This window comes from Musca autumnalis, unplaced genomic scaffold (genome assembly GCF_047663935.1).
Source record: "Musca autumnalis isolate F117 unplaced genomic scaffold, ASM4766393v1 scaffold_2, whole genome shotgun sequence".
Lineage (NCBI taxonomy): Eukaryota > Metazoa > Arthropoda > Insecta > Diptera > Muscidae > Musca > Musca autumnalis.
In genome coordinates, this window is record NW_027411755.1 from 148482407 (window position 1) to 148509131 (window position 26725).

General features: G+C 35.0%; 1 protein-coding gene across 11 annotated transcripts in view; it reads left to right on the forward strand.

The window, feature by feature from the left end:
* The window catches only part of Ca-beta (Calcium channel protein beta subunit), a 128137-nt gene that overhangs the window by 52564 nt on the left and 48848 nt on the right, over positions 1-26725 (forward strand). For 6 of the 11 annotated variants that reach the window (XM_073969524.1, XM_073969529.1, XM_073969525.1 and 3 more), the window contains one exon: positions 20082-20157. In XM_073969524.1, the coding sequence (XP_073825625.1) occupies positions 20082-20157 (76 nt within the window). Of the gene's footprint in view, positions 1-20081; positions 20197-23643; positions 23683-26725 lie in introns of all 11 variants that reach the window. The other 5 variants (XM_073969527.1, XM_073969526.1, XM_073969531.1 and 2 more) reach the window with 3 other exon arrangements.

Genomic DNA, 26725 nt, shown 5'->3' on the forward strand with positions numbered 1-26725 from the left:
ATCGTTTTCCGCGTAAATTGATAAAAAAAGTTTTTGATTGCTGTTTATATACCAGACCTGGATTATATTACGACCGAATGATGAACAACGGTGTCACAATTTAACACAACGAAATGATTAACATTAAGGATAATTTCTTGAGGTACATCGATCACCAAATATTTGGCACACCGAAAGTGATGGTTTCACCAGCTGTTTGGCATGATGGCTTCTTTTGTACGCATAATTGCTCTAAATGTGCGGCGAACAAGAGCATAAATATTGAAAGAAAATATCTACCGCCAATGCATGATCAATATTGCCAAACTCATGATTAGAATGCCAGCTAGTTAACAAAAAAACTATACACATCGCTTTATATCATGATATACGCTTATAATACCTAATGCTAATATTTCCCATAGTGAATTAGTATCAAATGTTCTACAAATATTTTATACTTATATATTATAATTCCTTCTATATGATTAAAATTAAGACTTATGAATATAAATTAACTCCTACCATTATTGATGTTTTCGATATTATGTTCTCTATGAGTTGTTGTTGCTACAACTCAAAACGGCAATTCCACAACCAGCGCTTGTCATCAGATTTATGATATCCAATTATAAATATTGTACAAATGATATAGTCATTGCCATACCAATTAGCAATATATAAAGCAAACTTTGGACCGTATGGGGTTTTTATCAAATTCGCTCTAAAAAACTAGGCATACTCGAATGAAGCAAATTCAGTTGTATCGGGTTTAATTGATTTAATGTCCGATTTAATGTCCATCATTTTGGCTTTATTGGAAGGATAATTTTATGCCATTAATGTTTAAATATGATTTCGGGCCTGTGGCCGCCGAGGCTGGCTCGAATAAAGCCAATTCTAGAGGTCCAATTTTCAACCACTTTTTCGAGCATATGGGGCCGTATGTCGGCAATAACGCCACGAATGTTGGCTTCCAATTCCCCTAACGTTTCTGCTTTGTTGGGGTAGACGAGCGACTTCACATATCCCCAAAGAAAATAATCCAATTGTGTCAAATCACACGATCTTGGTGGCCAATTGACAGGTCCATTCCGCGAAATTATGCGCACATCGAATGTTTCCTTCAATAAATCGATTGTGACGTGCGCTGTGTGGCATGTAGCGCCGTCTTGTTGGAACCACAACTCATCCACATTCATGCCATCCAATTCGGGAACAAAATAGTCGGTTATCATGGCTCTATACCGGTCTCCATTAACGGTAACTGCCTCTCCAGCATTATTTCGGAAGAAGTATGGCCCAATGACTCCACCAGCCCATAGAGCACACCAAACAGTCAGTTTTTGTGGATGGAATGGTGTCTCAATGGTCTTATGTGGATTCTCTTCACTCCAAATGCGGCAATTTTGCTTGTTGACGTAGCCATTCAACCAAAAATGAGCCTCATCACTGAACAAAATTTTGCGATGAAAGTCAGCATCGAGATCAATCTCATTTTCGGCCCATGCCCCAAAATCAAGCTGGATCTTGTAAGGTCGCAAGCTAAGATCTTTGTGCAAAATCTTCCATAAAGTTGATGGACAAAGCTCCAATTGCTGTGCACGGTGGCGAATCGATTCATTCGGGTCCTTCTCAACACTTTGCTCTACAGCGGCACTTGTTAATTCGGTGCGTACTGTTCGACGTCTCTGCGGATGCGTATTATCATATAGAGTAAACGTAGTGCGAAAACGATCTATGGTTAACCGAATTAATTGCTCCGATGGACGATTATGTTGACCATAAAATGGACGGAGCTTGCGGTAAACTTCGCGAACTGAACCATTATTTTCGAAATAAATTTGAAGGATTGCAAGCGTTGTTCTTTTGTCAACCTGTTCATGATGAAATGGCAAACCAAATTGAACATAAATGACATTAGAGTTGCCAGATTTGACCACAAAAGCCAGTTTTATCTCTATTCGAAAAACAAACATGTAAAAAAACACCGGGTACCAATCATTGTAAGTATAAAATTTTTTTACCTCAAGTAGCGAAATTAATTTTTCGCCTAAAAACTTTCTAAAATAAAAACAAGTAACTAAAACGATAAGTTCGGCCGGGCCGAACTTGATTAAAATGGAATAATTAGTTTCCTTTGACAAATCTAGATGGAAACATTTTTCGACCATGGATATCCCAAATGCCTAAATCATCTAATCTAATCTAAAAAGCCTGACCAAAAATCATGAAATTTAAAAACGTTTTGTAGCGTTACGTGAATCTATTTAAATGGTTTTTAGGTAATTTTAGATGCAATATTGACACAAATTGTATAAATTCAATAGAGAGAGTGCACAATATTTTAGATACAAGTTTGAAATTTGAAACAGAGTATACTCTATTAGTCCTTGGATGTTTAAAATTGAAAATGATCAAACAACTTTCGGTATAGTCGCCATACAAAGGTTCCGTTTAGTATTTTCAAGATTTAAACCAAATTCTCCAACAGCATTGACGCAATAACTAAAACAGGTTTACGGTTTTATAAATATATACCTGTCTGTAATATGGATTTTGGAAATCCTTTTGGTGGGAGAATCTCCACGCAGAAAGTGGTTAAAACAGATCCACGTTTGAATACAGGAATTGCATTCGGGAATATGTCGAATAGAGATAGAGGCAATGTTTTAATGTGGTGGAGGATATAAACAGTTCGGCCGGAACATAACGTCTTTTCTTCTTCTTTAATGTACATATCCAGATATCACACACTAACTTCTGTCCCATTAAAAACGTTTTGTATTACTTTTGCGTTATTAAGTTTTCAACTGAACACATTTTTGAACACGAGGACTGATTCTGATAAAAAGATCTATCTCAGAATTATTTTAATGCTATCATTAATTAATTAATTGAAATAAATAAATTCCAGTGAAGATTAGACTTGGATCGAATATTTCTAATCAAAAATTCTCTACGGCGCCTTTTTTCCAAATTAATTGTATATCCAGCTATTGTAAGAAAAATATAAAAACACCAAAACTTTACTATTTTACCAGAAGTGGTAGAGTCTGTGGAAGTCAACTAAAAATCAGAAAACTATATTAAGAAACAAAAAAGAAAAACATTTTTATAAGGAGTCGGGAGATACAAACTACGACGACTCATAGACTCCGAATCCTTCTCGCAGTACTGTTTGAGACTACGAAATCCCTATTTGGAATTTGCAAAAAATTGTTTACCTAAATATTAGCAATGTCCTGACAAAATATGTTAAATCGAGAAAAAAACTCCATCTAATACCCCAATGGTTGTTGTTCCGGCTTATTTCTATCCTATTGGTAGGAGTAGATGTTTATGGAGCCGATGACATTAAAAACCTTTCAAGGACTATACCCAAAGATTAAACTCTTCTGTCGGTACAGCGGATGCAAACTTATGAAAATTCATAAATTTTGTTTTCTGCAAGACAAGTAATAAAGTTCCAGCTGGATTTGCCGACAGAGACATACCCTCAGCCTGCGTGAGTTGAGGCTAACCAAAATATTTTCCTAAAAATTGTGTAGTCAGGGCCTCTTTGGACGTAAATACTTTCCGACAAAAATATTGAAACATTTGGGGTATATAATCTCACGATTGTGGGCGTCGCGAATAAATGCTTATGTTGTGGTCATAAAATTGTCTTCGATAAAAGCGCATACGTTTTGCACTTTTGCGGAGAAGATACCTGAAATCGGATATTTGGATATTTTTGTGTGAAAGTACCTGAAGGGGAAATCGATTTGGACCTTCGAATGTTATTGTGCGCACATTTTTAGCAAAACATCTGGCTTAAAGTTTGGATAACATATTGCGAGATCCAAAAATTGGAACAAATCGGTTGATCCGTTCGAGAGTTTTCATGTGCTCGAGCCAAACAAAGGGACGAACTAAGCTAAATCAATTTCAAATTGTTTGAAGCGGATTGTCACAAAATATAAGAGAAGTCAGAGACTATTATTATACATGTTTATCGTTAGTCTAAAGGTTGAGTAACAATATAAAAATTACAGCAGATTTTAATACCATATAATCAATGTTTGAGCATAAATTTCGTTTACAGTTGTTTTCAGCTACTACTTTGTTAATGATACGAAAATATCAGGTGGGTATGCTAATTATAGCAGATATTAGCACTTTATGAAAAAAAAAAAAATTAAATATTTCTTAGACAACTTGTTAATAAAATACATTTTCAGTACAAAATCTTCTAAAGAATATTTTTTCATTTTAAATTTCCAAAAATAAAATTCATTTTAGAGAAAACACGTAATTATTTGTTAAAGTAGCTCAAAAAAAAAAAAAAAAAAAAACAAGTGAGAAAAGGCTATAGTCGGTACGGGGCCGGTGATACCCTACACCACTACCTCTGTGAATAATCTTTTCACTCCAAAACATTTCGTTTAGATACGAAAGTTTTCACCTATCTGGCTTTTATACCAAATGACTTAAGGCGAACTGAATCAAAAAATTCCGACCTGTAGTGTGATTGCAAAAAAAGTGGAAAAAAGGGATGCATTAACGACTATTGCGATATCTCTTTTATTTGACTACCTACGCCAACCTACTTAGTCAGGCTTTGCTTTTAGAAGGTCCCTAACCATCATTACTATTAAAATCGCAAAAATGAGAAGTTGGGTTTTATTAGCGACTATTGCGATATCTTCGTTGTTTGACCACCTACGACAACCTACGTTACATCGTTGTAAAGGTGATATTTTCTACTTTCATTGGTTTTGCTTTTTGTAGACCCCTTATAGACGCTGAGATATTTACTTTGGAATAAAATGTTGACTTTTTCTCCAAATAAAGTTATTGCTCATTCCGACTCCTAAATATTATTCGACCCTCACCAAAATCGATAGGCTTCTTCCTCTTTGAGATCCCCATTAACTCTCCAAATTTCGTGACGATCCGATCAAAATTGCGGCCTGTAGCGTGATTTCCAAAAAATGGAAAAATGGGATGAATTACCGACTATTGTGATATCTCCGCTATTTGATGACCTACGCCGACCTAGTTTGCATCATTGTAAAGGTGGTATACCCCATATAGAAGCTGAGATATTCGCTTTGGAAAAAACGTTGTCTTTTTATCCACATAAGTTTTTTGCCCATTCCGACCCCTAAATATTATCCCTAAATATTATTTCCCTCCGGGACCCCCATCAACACCCAAAATTTCGTGACGATCCGATCAAAATTGCGACCTGTAGCGTGATTACAAGGTTTAGATGGACAGACGGACAGACGGACAGACGGACAGACGGACGGATGGACTGACGGACGGACACACATAGCCAGATCGACTCAGCTCGTCGAGACATTCATTTCATGGTCTACGACCATTATTTCGATGCGTTACAAACTTTTTGGCCAAAACCAACTTATAATACCCTCCCCACATAGTGGTGTAGGGTATAATTATGGGACCAAACCATTGCTGGGAGGGCCCGGGAGGCTCGGGAGGCTAAACCAAAACATGGACCTATATTGACGGTTTTTGGTGGAGAAGTTTAGTGCCCACCGAGAACCTTAAGGGTCAAATTACAGATAGTTTGGTTAAAAATTTTAGTTAAAATCCTCAAAATACCGAAAATCGGGAGGTACCGTTATATTAAAGATATATCAAAACATAGATCTATGTTGGCGATTTTAAGTGAAGAAGTTTCGTGGCCACTGAGAACCTCAAATGTCAAATTACAGCTCGTTCGGTTAACAATTATAGCTAAAATCCACAAAATACCGAAAATCGGGAGGTACCGTTATATTAAAGATATATTAAAACGTGGATCTATGTTGACGATTTTAAGTGAAGAAGTTTCGTGGCCACTGAGAACCTCAAATGTCAAATTACAGCTAGTTCGGTTAAAAATTGTAGCTAAAATCCACAAAATACCGAAAATCGGGAGGTACCGTTATATGGGGGCTATACCAAAACGTGAAGCTATGTGGACAATTTTTGAAGAGGGAGGCTAAACCAAAACATGGACCTATATTGACGATTTTGGTGGAGAAGTTTAGTGCCCACCGAGAACCTTAAGGGTCAAATTACAGCTAGTTCGGTTAAAATTTTTAGCTAAAATCCTCAAATTACCGAAAATCGGAAGATACCGTTGTATGGGGCTATATAAAAAAATAGACCTACGTGGACAGTTTTTGTTGGAGATGTTTTGTAACCACTGTGAACCTTAAATATTGCATTACGGGTAGTTTGGTCAAAAAAATGTAGCTAACATCCTCAAAACACCGAAATTCGGGAGGTACTGTTATATGGAGGCTATACCAAAACATGATTCTATATTGACGATTTTTGGTGGAGAAGTTTCGTGGCCACCGAGAACTTTAAATGCCAAATTATAAATAGTAAGGTTAAAAATTTTAACTAAAATCCTCCAAATACTGAAAATCGGAAGGAACCGTTATATGGGGGCTATACCAAAACGTGAAGCTATGTGGACAATTTTTGAAGAGGATGTTTTGTGACCACTGGGAACTGTTAAATTACAGCTAGTTCGGTTAAAAATTTTAGCTAAAATCCTCAAATTACCGAAAATCGGAAGATACCGTTATATGGGACTATATAAAAAATAGACCTACGTGGACAGTTTTTGTTGGAGATGTTTTGTAACCACTGTGAACCTTAAATATTGCATTACAGGTAGTTTGGTCAAAAAAATGTAGCTAACATCCTCAAAACACCGAAATTCGGGAGGTACTGTTATATGGAGGCTATACCAAAACATGATTCTATATTGACGATTTTGGTGGAGAAGTTTCGTGGCCACCGAGAACTTTAAATGCCAAATTATAAATAGTACGGTTAAAATTTTTAACTAAAATCCTCCAAATACTGAAAATCGGAAGGAACCGTTATATGGGGGCTATACCAAAACATGGGCCGATATAGCCCATCTGCGAGCTTGACCTGCCTATGGAGAAAAGACACTAGGGTGCAAAAATACAGACCTCTAGTTCAATTATTGTAGACGTTAGAGTGATTACAACAGACGGACATGGCTACATCGACTCAGAATTTTATCCTGATCAAGAATATATATACTTTATAGGGTCGGAAATGTATATTTCAACGCGTTACAAACAGAAAAACTGTTGATGAGCTTTTATCTAAGATTAGATAAAATCTTAATTATAAGGCGATTCAAAAAAGCACACGCACAAAAAGCTTCTAAAGTTTTATATATGAGCTTTTTTGAAACAATATCGGAGTCACTTTAAGCGCAAATAAAGCATTTCCAGATTAAATTAAACCTATCCTAAATGAAACCTTTTCCAAATTAAACGAAACCTTTTCCAGCGGAAATGAAACCTTTTCAAATTGAAATGAAACTTTTTCCAAATTAAATGAAACATTTATTTTTTATTAAAAGAAACATGAAACGAATATTGATTTTTGGTTTAAAAGTTAACACTACGTGATGTAGTTGTAACAAATATACTTATATCAGTATGTATTCGTGAATAAACGTTATAGTTATCTTTGCTTTCTAGAATTCTTTTTGAGTTCCTTGTTATTTCATTTAGGTTTTATTATATAATACTAAAAATAAGCTCTTAAACATGTACAATTTTGTAATAACCCAATCTGTTTCCTTGTCTTCAATCTCTTGGTTTGGAAGATTCTGTTGTTTCTCCAATAGGAGTTCTGGAAGAGTTCATTGATTCAACTTCCTGATTTTAACCAGACCTAAAATGTAGATAATGGTAATTCTTTCAGATTTGTGTTTCAAAAAACGAGTTCTGTATGATCTCAACATTGCCGCAAAGAGTGTTATAAAAATAATGCTAAAAATTGAAGAAACTGTAGTAACGAAGTCTGTCTATCAAAATAGACGTTTCTAGGCAGGATACAATTCAAACCTATTTGTACATTGCAATAGGCAAAAATCAAAAATAATATGTCTGATTCAAAATTGCAAGAATCTACTAATTTTTAATATTTTTTCGATATAGTAAAGGAGAAATTGTTATCGTAGTAAAAAATTGTAAATGCTAGCAAGTTCTGGAACAGACATAATGTCACAATCATCGTAACATATTTATGGAAAAGGATTTACATACAGATTTTATCACTACCATTTGTTGACTTTGTAATTGCATTGTTATTTGTATTAAATACACACACCGGTTTGGAAACTTCCGACAATTGGAAACCTCAGGAAGACGAATCTATTGCCTCTTCCAGTACTTCTGTTGGACAGCAACATAATCTTTCGAACCAAGGACTTCAAGACAACGAAACAAATTGGGTTAATACAAAAAATCACACGATAGGGGTTTTTTTAGATGTATGAGGAGGGAAAATGCAGAAGAAGAAGCTAACTTGTTTAAGTATTATATAGTAAAACCTAAATGAAATAGAAAAGAACTCAAAAAAAAACAAGTAAGAGCAGGCTATAGTCGGACAGGCCGACCATGTGATACCCTATACCACTATAGATTTGCAATATCTTTCCTCCATGGATAAAGATATAACCTGTACATTACAAATTTTACCAATTTTCACACAAAAGTTTTGGTCCATTTAACCCGCTAAATATTATCTGATATTCATGTTGGTTTGCACACGCCTTCTCCATCATAAACTTAACCTTTGTTTAAAATTTCGCGCCGATCGAACTATTATTGCGACCTACAGAGCGGCTACAAAATCGACCAAAAATTTTGTTTTTGGTCCATTTCATCCCTTTAACATTTCACGATCATCGCCAAAAACTAATCAGTTCTATTCTGGTACAACCCCGACCTTCATACTAAATTTCGTGACAATCGGTCCATAATTGCGGCCTGTAGCTTGATTACAATTTTTAATGGACGGACAGACGGACGGACGGACGGACGGACACACATAGCTAAATCGCTTTATCTCGTCGAGATATGAAGTTTGGTATACCACATGAGGGGTCTACGACGAATATTTCGCGGCGTTACATGAATTTTTGGGAAAACAAACTTATTATACCCTTTTCCACATTGTGGTATAGGGTATAAAAAGCCAGAACCCAAAAATAACTATAACGTTTATTCACAAATACATACGTTTATGTGTATATTTGCTACAATTACATCACGCAGTGTTAACCTCTTAATTTAAAACAACCAAAAAGCAATGTTCGTTTCATGTTTCTTTTAATAAAATATAAAGGTTTCATTTAATTTGGAAAAAGTTTCATTTCAATTGGAAAAGGTTTCATTTCAATTGGAAAAAGTTTCATTTCAATTGGAAAAGGTTTCATTTCACTTCGAAAAGGTTTCATTTCCGTTGGAGAAAGTTTAATTTCCGCTGGAAAAGGTTTCATTTAATTTGGAAAAGGTTTCATTTAATCTGGAAATGCTATATCTCACCAATTTTATCGCCATATCATTACATATACATATATCATTGTATATCATATATAAATTTATTCCATTACTAGAAGACCCCGGTCCGCGTTGCTGGCACGTCGTAATGACTTTTAATGACAACTGTTTATGGTCTTTATGCTTGATAATTCAAAACAAGTGAGCAAAGGCTATAGTCGGGATGGGGCCGACCATGTGATACCCTACAGCACTACCCCCCGTGCATAAGCTTTTCACTGGTAAACATTTCTTTTAGGGAATATAATCCGACTACCACCAAAAATAATATGCCTCTTTCGCTCTGGGACGACCTGTAGCTTGATTGCAAAAAATTGAAGAATTGGATTCATTACCGACTTATTGTGGTATCTCCCTTGTTTGACCACCTTCGCCAACCTTCTTTACACCAATGTAAAGGTAATATTTTCTTCTTCCATTGACAGGCTTTGTCGTTGGAATACCCCTACTAGAAGCCGATATATTCACAAAGAATAAAACTTTGAATTTGTCTCCAAATGCGTTTTACCCCATTCCGACCCCTAAATATTATCCGACTATCACCAAAATCAATAGGCTTCTTCCTCTGTGGGGCCCCTATCTACCCCCGAAAATTTCGTCACTATCCGATCAAAATTCCAACTTGTAGCGTAATTACAAAAAAATGGAAAAATTGGGTTTATTACTGAATTTTGCAATATCTCGGTTTGCCCACTTACGCCAACATGCTTTGCATCAATATAAACGAGATCTTTTCTTCTTCCATTGACGGGTATTCCTTTTGGAATACTCCAACCAGAAGCGGAGATATTGGCATAAGAAAAAAACGTTGACGTTTCTCCACATAAGCTTTTCGCTTATTCCGACTCCTCAATATTATCCGACCATCACCAAGCTTAATAGGCTTCTTCCTCTGTGGGACCCCCATCCACTCCCGATCCGATCAAAATTGCGACCTGTAGCGTGATTACAAACAAATCAATAAATGGGATGCATTACCGACTACTGCCATATCTCTGTTGTTTGAGCAGCTACGGCAACCTACTTTACATCGTTGTAAAGGTGATATTTTCTACTTTCCTTGCCAGGTTTTGCTTTTCATATACCTCTTAAAGAAACAGAGATATTGGCTTTGAAATAAAACGTAGACCTTTTCTCCAAATACGTCTTTGCCCATTCCGACCCCTGAATATTATCTGACCATTATTAAAATCAGTAGGCTTCTTCCTCTGCGGGACCCCCATTAACCCCCAAAATTGCGTGATTACAAAAAAATTGGAAAATGGAATCATTATCGACTATTGCCATATGTCTGCTATTTGACCACCTATGACAACCTACTTTACATCGCTGTTAAGGTGATATTTTCTACCTCCCTTCAAAGTTTTGCTTTTGATATACCTCTTAAAGAAACAGAGATATTGGCTTTGAAATAAAATGTTGACTTTTCTCCAAATAAGTGTTTGCCCATTCCGACGCCTAAATATTATCCGACTATCATCCGACAAAATCAATAGGCTTCTTCATCTGTGAGACCCCCCTTAACCCTCAAATTTTCGTGACGATCCGATCGAAATAGCGACCTGTAGCGTGATTTCCAAAAAATAGAAAAAATGGGATGTGTTACCGACTATTGCCATATCTCCGTCATTTGGTTACCTACGCCGACCTAGTTTGCATCATTGTAAAGACGGGATCTTCTACTTTCATAATGAGGCTTTGGTTTTGGAAAGTTTACAACCAAAGCTGTGATATTCGTCAATTTAATTAAAATCGCAAAAATGAAAATTGGGGTTTTATTTGCGACTATTGTGATATCTTCGTTGTTTGATCACCTACGAGAACCTACTTTACATCATTAGAAAGGTGATATTTTCGACTTTCATTGTCAGGTTTTGCTTTTGGTATACCCCATATAGAAGCTGAGATATTCGCTTTAGAAAAAAAACGTTGTCATTTTATCCACCTAAGTTTTTTGCCTTTTCCGACCCCTAAATATTATCCGACCATCACCGAAATCAATATGCTTCTTCCCCTCCGAGACCCCCATCAACATCCAAAATTTCGTGACGATCCGATCAAAATTGCGACCTCAAGCGTGATTACAAGGTTTAGATGGACAGTCGGACTGACGGACGGACACACATAGCCAGATCGACTCAGCTCATATATAAGTATGGGTCTACGACCATTATTTCGATGCGTTACAAACTTTTTGGCCAAAACCAACTTATATTACCCTCCCCACATAGTGGTGTAGGGTATAAATAGTTATTTACCATGTCTGTAAACTTTCTTTTCTCTTACGTACTTTGTCGCATTTAGGATTTATTATCGTCCATGTCCCCTGTCTTTATCCTAAAGCGATCTAATTATAAAAATTAAAAAAAATGGTAAGTCGAATTCTCCCGCTTATTGAGAAAAATATGTGTTAGTTTTTCATGACTCCTCTGAATTTCTACATTCAGGTTAGAGTTTTCAATTTTCAGCTACTCAAATTTTTGTGTAATGGCAGCAACATCCTCTTTCTTTGCTACATCTTTCAATTTGTCATCCAACATATCACCAAGTTCATTCCAAGAAAACAAATCCAGATTTCTCTCCGAATTTATGTTGTGATTTGGGGAACATTTTTTGAGTGTACAATTCTCATTATCAGGCAATGTCGATAATAATGTACGCTTACTACACATCTGATATGGCAACACAGCTAGTGTAAGTGGGTTATCGATAACTGGCAACATCTGTTTGATTGCAAATCGATAGCATGCAGCAAGTCGGGTTTGAAGGAGCAGCACAGCTGTTGTTTGCCTTTTGCCTTTCTTTGCGTTAGGTGTATGAACAGATTTCTTATGGTTACAAACTTCTACCCCAAAAATTTATTTAAATAAAAGTTAAATACCTTTATTCCGAGGATCGCAATCTAATAACCTTTAGCAGCACAGGATTCTCAAGCAAGGTGGACTATATGAATGACATTTTCGGAAGCTGATACTGTTTAATACGTCAGTTAAGGCAACACACTTGGGAGAAATAGCAACCACGCGACTGTATATAGCATTTTGGACCATGGGACATTCTTGAACATTTTCTAAAAATTGCATGAAGTTAAGTTCAGTAGTTTTGGAAAAATAATGTATTGAAAAGAGTGGGCGTGGTCATCAGTTTTCAAGATATAACATATTTAAAAAAGTGTACACACAACCCCATTGCCTTCCAAAAATGTATGCTGAAACCGATATAATCATAAGTTGGGCCTATACATATAGGGTTTAAAAGAAATGCATAGGGAAGGTATCCCACCTCCTCCGAAATTCATAAAATATTCAATTTGATGGAAATCGGTTCAGTAGTATTGGAAATACAACATATTTAAAAAAGCAGGGGTGGATGGAAGAAGTACCTAGATTGTAGATTAATTAAATGGAGAAAATAACCATATATGCATATTGGAGCAATACCAAAATTAGGACCGATTTTCATAAATGGTTGTAGGATTCGTTTTTTAGCCACAACAATGAACTGGTAAAGTTGTTTCATCGAAAATAATTGTGTCCTGTAGAGCGATTTTCCGAAAATTCGCCTATGGTCCCCATAAAAAGTACTATGGAAGTAAAGATCGGTCTGGGCGCACGGGTTATCGTTAACCGATCGTCATACATTTTTATAGAAATCATTTTGTTGTTATTCAAATACTTGAATACAACAAAATATGGACTAAAGCTGAAATAAACACAAAGATGTAAAATTCTGCAGTCCAACAATAAAAAACGCCAACAACAATAATAGGCATCAGCACGGCCTTGTTGATCAATGCGTAATGCAAAAACAACAACTTTCTCGTTGTTTTACCCCCGCTTATTGAAGCAACAATCCTATGTTCGTATTCTTTGCAAAGCAAAGACGACATAAAAACAGTGGTGGATATGAAATTCTTTAGTTCGACTCAAATTGTAGGGTAATCAGCTTTAGGGCCATATAGCAAATTTCTCATTTTGTTTAATTTGCTGGATGGGCTTATTGACCTGTTTATCGATACAGAGTCGGCGGAAAAGGGAACTGATGAAGTTGTTTGGTGACAACTGAAACTATAGTATTCCCTACCCTCCGCCCGCAACTAATCAATTTCATATCCACAGTAAAACATTTTGTTGTTATTCAAATACTTGAATACAACAAAATATGTACAAAAGCTGAAATAAACACAAAGATGTGAAATCATTTTAGTCACAATAATGAACTGGTAAAGTTTTTTCATGGATTGTACCATAATTACGGCCTTTATAGAATTTACGGCCTTTACATACAAATTGATCGCTAGGTTGTACGGGTTATCGTTAACCAATCGCCATAAAGTTTAATATATAAGGTTTTTGGATCAAATGGAAAAAAATAAGGGGGTAGCAGTTGCAAAAAATTGTTTTTGGGTCACTCTAATATCGGGGCTTCGTATCTCCAAAATTTTAGGTGGAGAAGTTTTTTGACTCCCGGGAATCCCAAATATCAAATTGTATTCGGTCGGAAAATGAATCTAAAAACTTTAAAATACATGAAATCGGATTGTACCGTTATATGGGGGCTATTCCAAAACGTGGACCTACATATGTCCACAATTGTTGGTGGAGAAGTGGGAACTCTATGACAAGTTACAGCCACTTTAGACCGAAAATGTAGATAAAAACATCAAAGTACTTAAAATAGGTTGGTGAACCTATGTCCACAACTTATCAGATAATTAAGATATAGAATTTAGATAAATACTTGAAAACGGGTGCTAACGTTATATAAGGACTACTCCAAACGTAGACCTATTTCCACTATTTTTGGACGAGAAGTTTATGACCATCAGAAAACTAAATGCCAAATTACAGTCAATAAAGAGCAAAAATTTTGAGAAAACGTTAAAGTACCTCAAATCGAATGGTAGCTTTATAGGGGGACTATCCAAAAGGTTGAGCTATGTGAACCATATTTGGTGGATACATTTTTGGGCGACTGGAAATCCTTAATGTCAAATCACAGTCACGCTCGACAGAAAATGCAGATAAAAACTTAACAACAAGTCCTAAAATCTGGCCCTAAAATTTCTCGGAAAATATAGCATACAAATTTAAAATACCTAAAATCAGTCGGTACCGTTATGTGGGTGGCCCGATATAGCCCGTTTTGAAACTTGAGCTCTAGCTAACTAAAGTCGTATCGGTGGAAAATTATAGCGAGCTGCCTTAATTTAGTTGGATTCCCACTGACGGACGGACATGCATATATCGACTCAGAGTTTTACCCTGGTGATACTTATATGTTATAGCTTCGCAAATGACTATTTCAATGCGTTACAAGCGGAAAACACCTTATAATACTGTGGTGGAGGGTATAAAAATAAATTTTTATATATTCCGTATAGACGCAAAAACAGCTAAATCTTTTTTTACTGAAATTTTCAAAGAATGTACCGGGATGACCCCTAGTGAAAACATGCTACATATTTCGTTGAATCGGTTTCAAAATTATTTTCCGAGACAATAGTGGCTGTGTCTCCGGTCCTAGATATTTATTTGGGTCCTAAAGACCCGACCACACAAACTCATTTAAAATGTAACATCTGCAAAAGTACTGAAAATATTTTTATGGAATTCGGAAAAAAAATTTCAATGTTGTGCGGTGGTGATAATATAAAGTATATTTTGAGGAATTTTGGAAGGAATAAAGAACCTTCCTAATGTCCTTTAAAAAAACCTATATATGCAAATCTTTCAAACATATCTTGGCTACTGCCAGATTAAACAGTCACATTTATCCATTTATGACATACGGTAGGCGTACTACTAATGCTGTGGACGTCCGGGGAACGAATTATAAGTTGGACTACTTGCTTGTGGTGACTAAGGTTCACATTCCTCCGCATGGACTCTAGACTTGCAGGAAATAATGTGGAAACACTAAGGGATAGAATCAACCACTATCTGAAAACTTCCTTAAATCAATGCTCTTGAACCAAGATGATGCGCTTAGGAAGCAGTAGAGTCGCCTAGTACTCCAGAGAGAGGTTTCGTGAGCTAATGAGAGTGGAAAACGGCAAAGGATAAACAAGAGTACAAACAACCCATATCAAAAGGAGTCCGAATGGAGTCTGACATTTTTTCGAAAAGTATCAAGCATCAATATAGTGCTGGCATGTCCTTCTGGGTAAAATGGCTATCAATACTAATGTCAACATACAAAGATGTCACTAAATCAATCCAAAAAAAATTTTTAAATTAGTTACCCGCTAGCTATGTTTCTTCCTATTGCAGCAAGAATTATTTTTAAGAGTTACTAGTACAAAATTGACACTTAAATAATCTCCAAGTTAACGAAAAGGTGTCAGTTGCGAATATTAACTTTCAAATAAAAACCAACACTTTTCTACACAACAACCGAAGAGAGGAACGATACAACATTCTGGAACTAGTATAACACCATCATCTATTAATACTGAGAGAGTCAATTGTTTACCCCATGTGAAAGTATACAGTTGGTTGTACAGAGTGGAGTCTAAAGTGGAACTATTTACTGTAATCCTGTGAATTGACGAGTTTTCAGTACCGAACTAGTTCATCTTGCTAGCGGGTAGTTAGCAACATTTCTCAAGAGTAACAAAGAAGACAATCATATGCAGACAATGATCATGAGCCCATTCGCAATATCAAGCATAACACACATGAGCCAGATTTGTCCAGATGTACATATGTCTGACAAAGCAGGTAGAGCGCAGTGCATTTATGATAATACAATTAATATTAAAATTCGACATTAACTAGCACGTGATCCTCATTTAAAACAGAAAAGAGTTTCGCCCAAAAAATCATTACCAATAAAGGATTCAACGGTTCGCACTAAAAAAAAAAAAAAAACAAGTAAAAACGGCATTAAGTTCGACCTGGCGGAACTAAAAATTGGGAGATACCGTTTAATGGGGCTATATGAAGATGTGGATCTGTATCGACAAATTTCAGGTGGAAACGTTTATTCCCCAACGGCAAAGTACCAAATTTCCGCCATTTCGGTTGGATATTGGGGCAAAATCCTTAAAAATACCAAAAATCAGGAGCTACCGTTCTGTGGGGGGCTATATGAAGACGTGAAAATATACCGATAAATTTCATATGGTTAGTTTTATTCCCCAACGAACGCTGAATACCAAAATTCAGCCACTTCAGTGGAAATACCGAAAATCCGGAGGTACCTTTTTATAGGGGCTGTATGAAGACGTGGACCTATACTGACAAATTTCAAGTGGAAAGTAGTACACCTCAACGAAGTCTAAATACCAAGTTTCAGCCATTTTCTGTGGGATATTGAGGACACAACCTTCAAAACACCGAAAATCGGGAGGTACCGTTCTGTGGGGGCTATATGAAGATGTTAACCTATACCGACAAATTTCAGGTGGAAAGTTTTACATCCAACATATAATACAAAATAAATAAATAAAAAAGTAAAATTTTAGCCGTTTCGATAAGATATTGAGATCTAAAAATACAGAAAATCCTTAGATACGGTTCTATGGGTTCTATATGAAAATGGGGACCTATACTGACAAATTTTAGGCGGAAAGTTTTATAATCCCAACGGATATTGTGGCCACAAACTTCAAAATACCGAAAATCGGGTGGTACCGTTTTATGGGGGCTATATGACAACGTGGTTCTATACCAACAAATTTTAAGTGGAAATTTTTATAACCCCAACGAAGACCAAATGCCAATTTTCAGAAATTTCGTTGGGATATTGAGGTCACAAACTTCAAAATACCGAAAATCTGGAGTTACCGTTCTATGGATGCTATACTTATGAAAACGTGGACCTATACGGAAAAATTTTTATACCCTCAGCATTTATGCTAACGAGGGTATATACACTTTCATACGGGCGAAATGTGCCTCATCGAAATAATGATTTTAAACCCCAAGTCTGTTTGGACGAAATCCGTTTTAGACAATTTGGAGTCGATTTAGCAATGTCCGTCCCTCTGTCTGTCTGGCTGGCTGGTGCGCACGATAACTCTCGAACGGATAAACCGATTTGGTCCAAAATTTGGCATTCGTAATATTTTTTCCAAACTTAGTTTAAGTTCGAAGATGGGTTATATCGGTCCACTCCCTCCGGTACCTCCCCCACAAACCTTCGGAAAATTTGTGCGAACGATAACTTTTGAAGTAACCGATTTGGTCCACACTTTGCACATCGTGAAATTTCTACTTGACTTAGATAAGGTTCCAATATGGGCCCAATTGGTCTACTCCTTCGGGTACCTCCCACACAAAATTTCGGAAAAGTTCAGTTTAGGACCTGCTCTAGAATCGTTTTGATTTTGGTTGTAGCAACTCCTATTCACTGTCCCCTATACGACGGTATAAGTTTCATCAAGGGAAAGTCCATATTTCATGAGAAAATTGCCTGAAAGGTATAAAAAACCCATGACACCGTGTGTAGTGGTTGGTGCGTAAAATTTAGTCCAAACTTTGTTTAAGTTCGAAGATAATCCATATGGTCATTCCTTCAGGTACCTCCCTCACATGAGTTCAGTGGTAGTGACCGATTTTGTCGATACTTTACACATACTAATATATCTACCAAATATATATGACGTTCGAATATGGACTATATTTGTCCACTCCTTCGGGTACCTCCCACACAAAATTTTGGATAAGTTCACTTTAAGACCAGCTCTGAAATCACTTTGATTTTTGTTGAAGCAACTTTCATTCGCTGCCTCAATTACGATGGTAAAGGTTTTTTCAGGGGCAAGTCCATACTTCTTGAGAAAACAGCCCGAAAGGTGTAAAAACCCTCTATGGCACCATATGTAGTGACTGGAGATCGCGACAACTCTCGAATCAAATACTGAGTTGGTCCACACTTTGCAAATCGTAATATTTTTTCGAATATTAGATGAAATTGAAATTTGAAGGTAGTGCTTGTATAAAAAATTCGAAAAAATTGCTAAAATGGTACGCGCGATATCTCATAAAGAGACCAACCCGGTTGAGGGTCTGTTCGAGGATCCCTCGAATAGTTTGACCTACTGGTCCTGTTTACAGCGATATTATGTTTTTCGTATGCAAGTACATGCTTTCTGATATAATGGTCCAAAACCTATGAATTATATGGTGACCAACTGCAACGACAGGTGGTTGCGACATCTATCGAGGGGCATGACACCCAAAATATGACTCACTTCCAAAATGGACTATGTCGGTCCATTCCTTTAGATACCTTCCCCGCAAATCTTTTGAGCTTCTATCCAAATCCATATTTTTGTCGGATCGGATTTGAAACCCCCTTAAATATATAGGGTTTTTGGGAAAAATTGTTTCAATTCACACAGGCTGAGGGTATATCTCAGTCGGCAAAGCCGACTGATGCTTTTTTACTTGTTTTGTGCAAAGTTTTATATCCCCAACAAGACTAAATACCAAATTTCATTCTTTTCGGTGTTATAATGAGTCTAAAATCTTCAAAATAATGAAAATCGAGAGGTACCGTTCTATGGGTGCTATCTCAAAACGTGGATCGATATAGCCAATTGTTAATACCAAACATCCTGGGAGTACCTGGACCTTGATTTCTACGGACGCACAGTCGGACATGGTGATTTCGACTTAGAATATTATGCTGACATATAAACTTTTTAGGATCTCCGACGAATATTTCGATGTGTTACAAACGGAATGACAAATTTAATTATGTATAACCTCCGGAAGGAGTGTACCTGGACCCTCGTTAGCCTAATCGTTGAGGTGGCTAGGTGTTATTTCGGACTAAGGTCACATAACAGAAATCGCTCATACTACCGGTGTTACTATATATGTGCGAACAGGAAGTTGAAAAAAAAAATCCTCCGAAAAAAATATGGGCTATCATCATTGAAAAAAAATATTGACGTTGTCTGTACCGCAAGCGGTATAAGTTATATCCAGATAATGACTTACTTATATTTATACCCAGATAATGACTTACTTATATTTACGTAGGTAAGGTCGGGTTTTTGAGAAGAAACAGGGGAAATCGTCCATAGAAAGCTCAAGTGGAGGAAGACACTTCAAAACTTGGTTTCAGTTTATTATACGTTCAACTTTGACAAAAGGCTGTTATTGCCACCTTATTTAATATGATTATCTATATTTAATGCTTGCTTTAAGCTCAGATAAATATTTAAAAGTTGGTTATGAATCTGTCGAAACAATTCAATCTTTAAGAATGTTTATTTTTACAAACTTTCGTTATGTACTCGTGATAGTAATAAACTTTACTTACTTGCATGGGTAAGGTGCAAATGGTAAGTTAAGAAGTTACATACGCTTCATAGTATCATTGTGCTAATAACTGAATATGAGTGAATTGCTATGCATAGTGCTTATTTTTTAATCATGAGAAATATTTCACATTTGCGGTTCCTATAAATTACATTCAACCTTAATTTTATATCTTATTAACCAGCAAACTTTTTTTTATAAACAAACGCGATTTATTGAGATAATTTGGTATGATATGCAAAACCAACCAGTTTAAACCATTCAGTTTAGCGGGGAAAAAATTAAAACACTACACTTTATACATTTATTAAAAAAAAACGGTTTCATCGAAGATACATTTTTTTCTGGTGTACACTCTGTGCCATTAACCAATTTATTTCTTGTGAAATATTAATTTTGTATTTTTCTTGGAAATATTTAGAATCAAAACCGACCCACTGGTAGATTGTATGGTGGTCCTAAAGGCTCATCGAGTGGGAACTTAGGCGGTCAAGCAGGTGCGGAGCCATCTCGAGGTAGCACACCCCCTACACCTGGTATGACACACATGTTCATGATGTTTATTTATTTGTTTATTTTTTAGTTTCTTTTTTGTTTAATTTTTATTTTTTTTTTTTACTTTTTGATTTTTTATTATTTTTTATATTTTTTTTTTTTTGATTTTATTTAATGTTTTAATATTTTTTATTCAAAAAGGATAAAAAGATTTTTTAATAATTAATCTTTTAGTTTTCTATATCTTTTAACTCTTATAAATGTTTGAATATTTAATGCTAAACAACAATATCAACAACAACAACAACATCTAAAAAACGTGTATAAAATGGGGTGTCATTTTGGAAATATTTTCACGGTTACTAAAAAAGAAATGTGCAGCAAGAAACAAATCTTTTCCGGATGGTATCGAATTGAATGCATTGAAATTAAACATTCTACATAAGTCTTTCGATGCATTTTGTAAAGTTTGTCATTATTTTTGGGAATTTTCCAATAAGGAGTTTTTATATACATATCTGAAATTATTGGTTTGGTTATGTATCTCACATAGTTCTCATTATGAATGAAACAAGATATTGGAGATACGAACGATGTGACCTCGGCGGCACATCTCCATTCAATAGTCCAAATTTTGGATGGTGCTCTTGAGTTGTTGCTGGATTATTGACGTACACATTTTCATCCATTGATTTTTTGCCAAGCAAAATAACCACTGTGTCGTTCGCTGTGTGAATAAATGATTGTTGGTTGCTTTACTTTCCCATTTTCGAATGTCGTGTTTTTCGATCTAAGACATTTGCTTCCACTTGAAGCCTTAGCTTTTCAGTTCTACCTGCACCGTCATAGGGCCATACCTATACGCATTTTTAGTACGGTCATCATCGTTCATTCTTTGACAATTTTCGGAAAGTATCGATTGTAGCTCAATATCATTTATCGACATTTTCCGAAAAATTTGCTCTGTCTCAAGGTCAAAACTGCCTGATGGAGTGTTCCAATGGTTTTGCGATGTACTAGAGAGTCTTAATTATTGTCTTGGCTACAATTTAGTATTGGATCAAACATCTCAATGGTTTGGCTGTTATATGTCCAAATATCCAAAAAAAAAAACCTGGATAAAAAATGTCAAGTCCAAATCCAGGGGCTCGATTTTCTCTTAAGACAAATGGTCTATTAAACTTTATTGATCAGTACAATCCCAAGAATCAGAAACTCCAGGCGCCCTTTAATATTTTTTCCTTTCATACAAATCGCTCCGGTCTAATGTCGGTTCGTCCTTGTTTTCAGTCATTTGTATGTAGACGCTGATTCACAGGGATAAAACTGAAGACGAGATTTTTTATCCTTCGATCAACTAAGAACAAATTAACCTGTGAATTCAAAACCCTTTTGAAATTTTTCTCTTGTGATCTACTCACCTCCATTTAGAATTTTTCACCCCCACACACAATTTCGGTTGGGAAGGTATAGTCTTATGGGGGCTATATCAAAATATATACCTATAAAGACAAAATTCTGCAAAGATATCAAAAAAAAATCAAGCCAAATCGATTGGAAAATGTGGTCAAGACCCCCGAAATAAGTAAATTTATTGAAATTTTTCTGGGAAAACCCGTTCTTTCCCCTGGGAAACGTGGATGCCAAATTAGAGAATAATCAAGTGGAAAGCAGTAAGAAAAGGACTAAAGTCGGGCGCGGTCGACTATATGATGGTGTAGGATACCACTGTAAATATGTAAAATTTATATGGGAGCTATAAATCTAGACAGATTTCAATATAGGTTGGCACATTAATTTCTAGACCAAATTCCGTCATAAGTTCCAACTTTCATAAAAATTGGACAGGAAATTGGAATTGAGTGTTTGGTACATCAAATACCCAAAGTCGGCCGAAAATATGGGAAGCTATATCCAAATCTGAACCGATTCCTACCAAAACATAGGGTTCGCCCTTTAAGAAAAACAATTGACTTCCTTAATTTTTATGCCAATGCGACCTGTATTTTGTTTACAAAAATACAAGGACAGAAAGACAGATAGGCGAACATGCGTAAATCGACTCACAAAGTGAATCTGTGCAGATCATCCAAAGACACTATGGGTCTATTTCGTATCTTTTTGCATGTTACAAACTAATGCACTAAGACATAATACCCCTTACCACGGAGTGGTGTAGGTTATGATTACAAAACAATGAAGGAAAACTTTACAAAATGTTATTTTCAATAAATTTCAATTGCAGTTTCGTTCCATATCCGTAAAAGATTTTTTAATTTGAAATATGTTGCACAGTGTCTACCCACATACCAAAAATTGAAGTCATTTTATTTAAATTTCTTTTTGCAAACTTAAAAACATTTTGAGTTTTAAACAAAAAAATTGTTTAATTTAAATAGATGTGTTTAAAAGTGAATGTGAGCGTGAGTGCGTGTATAAACAATTTAATTAAATATTTATTTAAAAAAAAAAAAAAATGAATCAATTAAAAACGGATGTTGAATATGACGACTATCCAAGGTTCCCGCCAAAGAAAAACAAAACTGAATATTAAACAACTGTATAGGACCATGATTGGATATTGATTTGTTATACTTTTACAAGGAGCCACATTGCCGAACATAACAAAAGCAAAAATTATCAAGGAAATTTTGAAGTATTTCAAAAATAAGGTTTTATATAAAATTTTCTTTAATTTATTTTTCTTTTTAAATTATGATTTTGTTTTTAGTTTTTTATATCATCAGCCATCAAAATTACTACCAGAAACCAACAAAACCAAAATAGTTGTCCTCCTATTTGCTGTCCCGCACAACCACACACACACTCCCGTTTTATTGAAACAAACAAATTAGAAATGCTACATAAAATACAATAGTACAAACAAAAAAAAAAAAAAAAAACAAAACAATAACACAAAAACTATTAAGCAATTAAATAACTCAAAATATTTAACAAAAATTGTGGCCAGATAAAAACAGTGTTAATCATATGTTATGCATGATTTTTTGTTGGGCTTTTTGTGTTTAGCTTTTGGATTTGAAATGTTTTTTTTTTATTTTTTATTCTGTCTATAAAGCCAATTAGATGAAGATCTTCTATTATTTACTTTATGTTGTTTAGTTTAGTTTGATTTAATTTGGTTTTAGTTTAATAACTGATATTTTGTTGTTTTAGTTTAGTTGTCTTATGTGAGTTTAGTTTAGAATTTTAGTTAGTTATTGTCTTTAATAATTAATGAACTGTTTCTTATGATCTCTTGAGATATTGAATTCTATTTAATTGTGTTCTTTGATCTTGCACTTGTGTTGAACCACGTTAACTACTACAACTACTACTACAACTGTTGTTTTGTGTAAACGGTAAATTCCAAACAAAACGTTAACTGTTTTTTAATGCACTCCACTGTACTATAAACCATATTTTCAACAACTACAACAACAACACCATCACCACAACTAATAACTACAACAACAACAATACCAAAGATCCTTATAGTACAACACCACGAAAAAAGAAAACCAAAGGTTTGTGTTCGTCTTCTATTTCTTCTATTTTCTTTCGAATATATATTTCTTTGTCTATTTGTTTTTGTCTTAATTTATTTTACTTTACTACTCCCTTCGTCCTGAAAAAATACCCACAAGAAATTTTCCAATGAAATTATTTTTCAGTTATTGTTTGGAAGTTTTTTTTTAAACAGAAATTAATAATAAACAATTTTCTTTTGCACACAAAATGCAATTAACAAACAAACAAAAATACACACTCAAATTGTAAGTTTTGTTTGCGTTTTGAATCAAGAAATATATATGTATTTCCCCCACAAATATTCAACTCAGTTAAACTAGATTAGATGTGTATTAGGCTACAAGTAAACAAGAAAACACCAAATTATATAAAAACATCCTGCTAAAGACAGATTTTCAACACTTTCCCCTAAAAACAAGAAAATATTTATGTACCAACACTTATGTTTAGTCTTATTTTAGTTTAAGTTTTATTTTTATGAACCCCCTTTTCCCTTCTTAATTCACCGTCGCCTAAGCCATATATTTCGCCTCTTTCCATTACCTCAGGGTCTTCACTTTAGTCAAGATGATCTTAAACGTTCGTAACTTCGTGCTTTTTTGTTCGTTTATATTGCATTTAGTTTCCATTTGTTTTCATTTTTTGTTGCCTTACAGAGATAATGCTTGTTATTTTCTCAAATTCAATCGTTAAGGACGAACCACCTTAATATTCAATTCAATCAGTCACCACCAAATACCAAACAATCAACCAATCAATTTCCATTTAGCAAAATTGACACTTATTTTCAGTACATCTTCAATATTCAACATCGTTTTGAAACAAAATCAACACAAAATAGTTGCAATTTAAAATTAAAATAATTATTTTCATATATTTCTTTACGTAGTAAACATTTTAAGCCATTATCATATTTAATTATATTCTGAAATGTAAGTTTTGTTTTATAATTTTAAACGTTATTATGGAAGTTGTTATGGACAACACCACAATTACGTGGTAACAACTGTTGTATTAATAGTTTTATTTTTTGGCCAGGTTTAATTTACGATTCTTCGTCTAGGATACATCAACAGAAACAAGAGACGACTTTTCTCTTCTACTTCACTTCTTCAACAGCAACGAGAGCAAAAGTCGATTTCTTCCATATGACTTTTGCGTTATATCGATTATGCGAAACTGTAATCACAATAAAAAATGTCATCGCTTCGATTTTAAATAAAGAGTCGATTTTTCGGGCTATGAATTTGGCGAGACTAAGTTATGAATTCGGTGGCACCGTGGAGCAATGGTTAGCAATGATCCGCTTTGTACAGAAATGTCAACTTCAGAATTCCGGCAAGATATCATCGCAGCATGTAACTGTGGTTAAAAATTTTCTTGGGAAAGTTCAAAACGTCGTTTGCACTTCGCTTTAAGAAAAAGGTATCGTAACATTACCTAGAAATTGAATCAGTATTGCCGACTGTAATATACAGTCAACCATCGACAGTGGAAGACTTCGAAATATTGATAGATTCAATACTGGCTCCGTGAAATTGTTCGGATTCCTTATCCGAGGAAGTAAGGACTTCCTTAAAAACAAGTAAGAAAGTATTCGTCAGACCTATTGAAATGAAGTAAACACAATACTTCTGACGTCTATAGTTTTTTTTTGAGTTTTTGGGATAATTTCTCAGGAAGTATGATGGACAAAATACTGCACCGTTGTAACTAGGACCGCATACACAACATTTTGCAAAAATAATAATAATAATAATAATAATAATAATAATAATAATAATAATAATAATAATAATAATAATAATAATAATAATAATAATAATAATAATAAAAACGATTCCAGACGAGTCTTCAAACTACACTCTTTCCAAACTTTATGTGAGAGGCACCCGAAAGAGTGGTCTGATGTAGTCAGTGTTCGAACATAATCCGTGTATGTAAAAAATATTACCATGTACCAATTCTGGACCACTTTAGTTGGCGTCGGCAGTATTTTTTCTTTTGAGCTTTTGGACCATTATGGCAGGATATATGGAGTTGACCCCTGTTAAACTGTATTTTTCCAAATTTTGTGTGTGAGGTACACAAAGCAGTATTCCAATTTAGTCCATATTCAAACCTGATCTATGCCTGGAAGTAGTATTACTATATCACTGTGCAACATTTTTAAGGTGATCTTGTGCAAACAATTCGAACTGAGGATTTTTTGAAAGTACAGACCCAAACGACAAGATACCCTAGTTGGGTTTTGTTGTGTCAGATCCAGCTCGGATTTTATGGTCCCATCTAAACATGGTTAAATATTGAGTTTTTAAAGAAATTCGGGGCTATATCTCTGAAATCAATGTGAATCTTCTTCTGACCTCTAAAGCAAATTTGTAGATAAGGACAAGAATAAAATATTTGAAGAAATAATGAACTCGAAAAACTACATTTATTGCCTCAAATTTCAAAATATATGCAAAAATTCCACAATTTTTATACATTTCGCACCGTATCTCCAAAACCGTTAATTTTTTCTGAACATTTTCTTTTGGAAAAATATTCCCCGAAATGTAATACACAACTCTTCGGAACATGTTATTGCTGTAAAATGCCTCTATGCCGTTGTTTTCAGTACATTTTTCAACGACGATTTAATAAAAATGTCAATAATGTAGTGAAATTCGAAATGCGAGAATAAACTCTTGGTGTGAACTGTGTTTGAAATACGTGTTGTAAAAGATATGATGCAAAATACCGCTGAAACAGCATGAAGTAAGAATTTTAGAGTTTCAGAATGTTTTAAACAATTGTTGAGAACTTTATTTGGAAGATTTTTGCAAAAGATTACTTGGTTCAACTCCCAATAGTTTAGCCGATACTGACCAGAATTTCAGCAATTATGTACAATTTTCTATATTTTATAGATTTTGATGCCCTAGATGGAGTTTTTCTTATGTGGTTTTTTCAAAAGATATGTTCTACTAGTTTAGGGCTAAAATATTGCTAAAGACAGCAAGGCCAAATTCCTATTCGTTTCTGAGATAAAGGCCT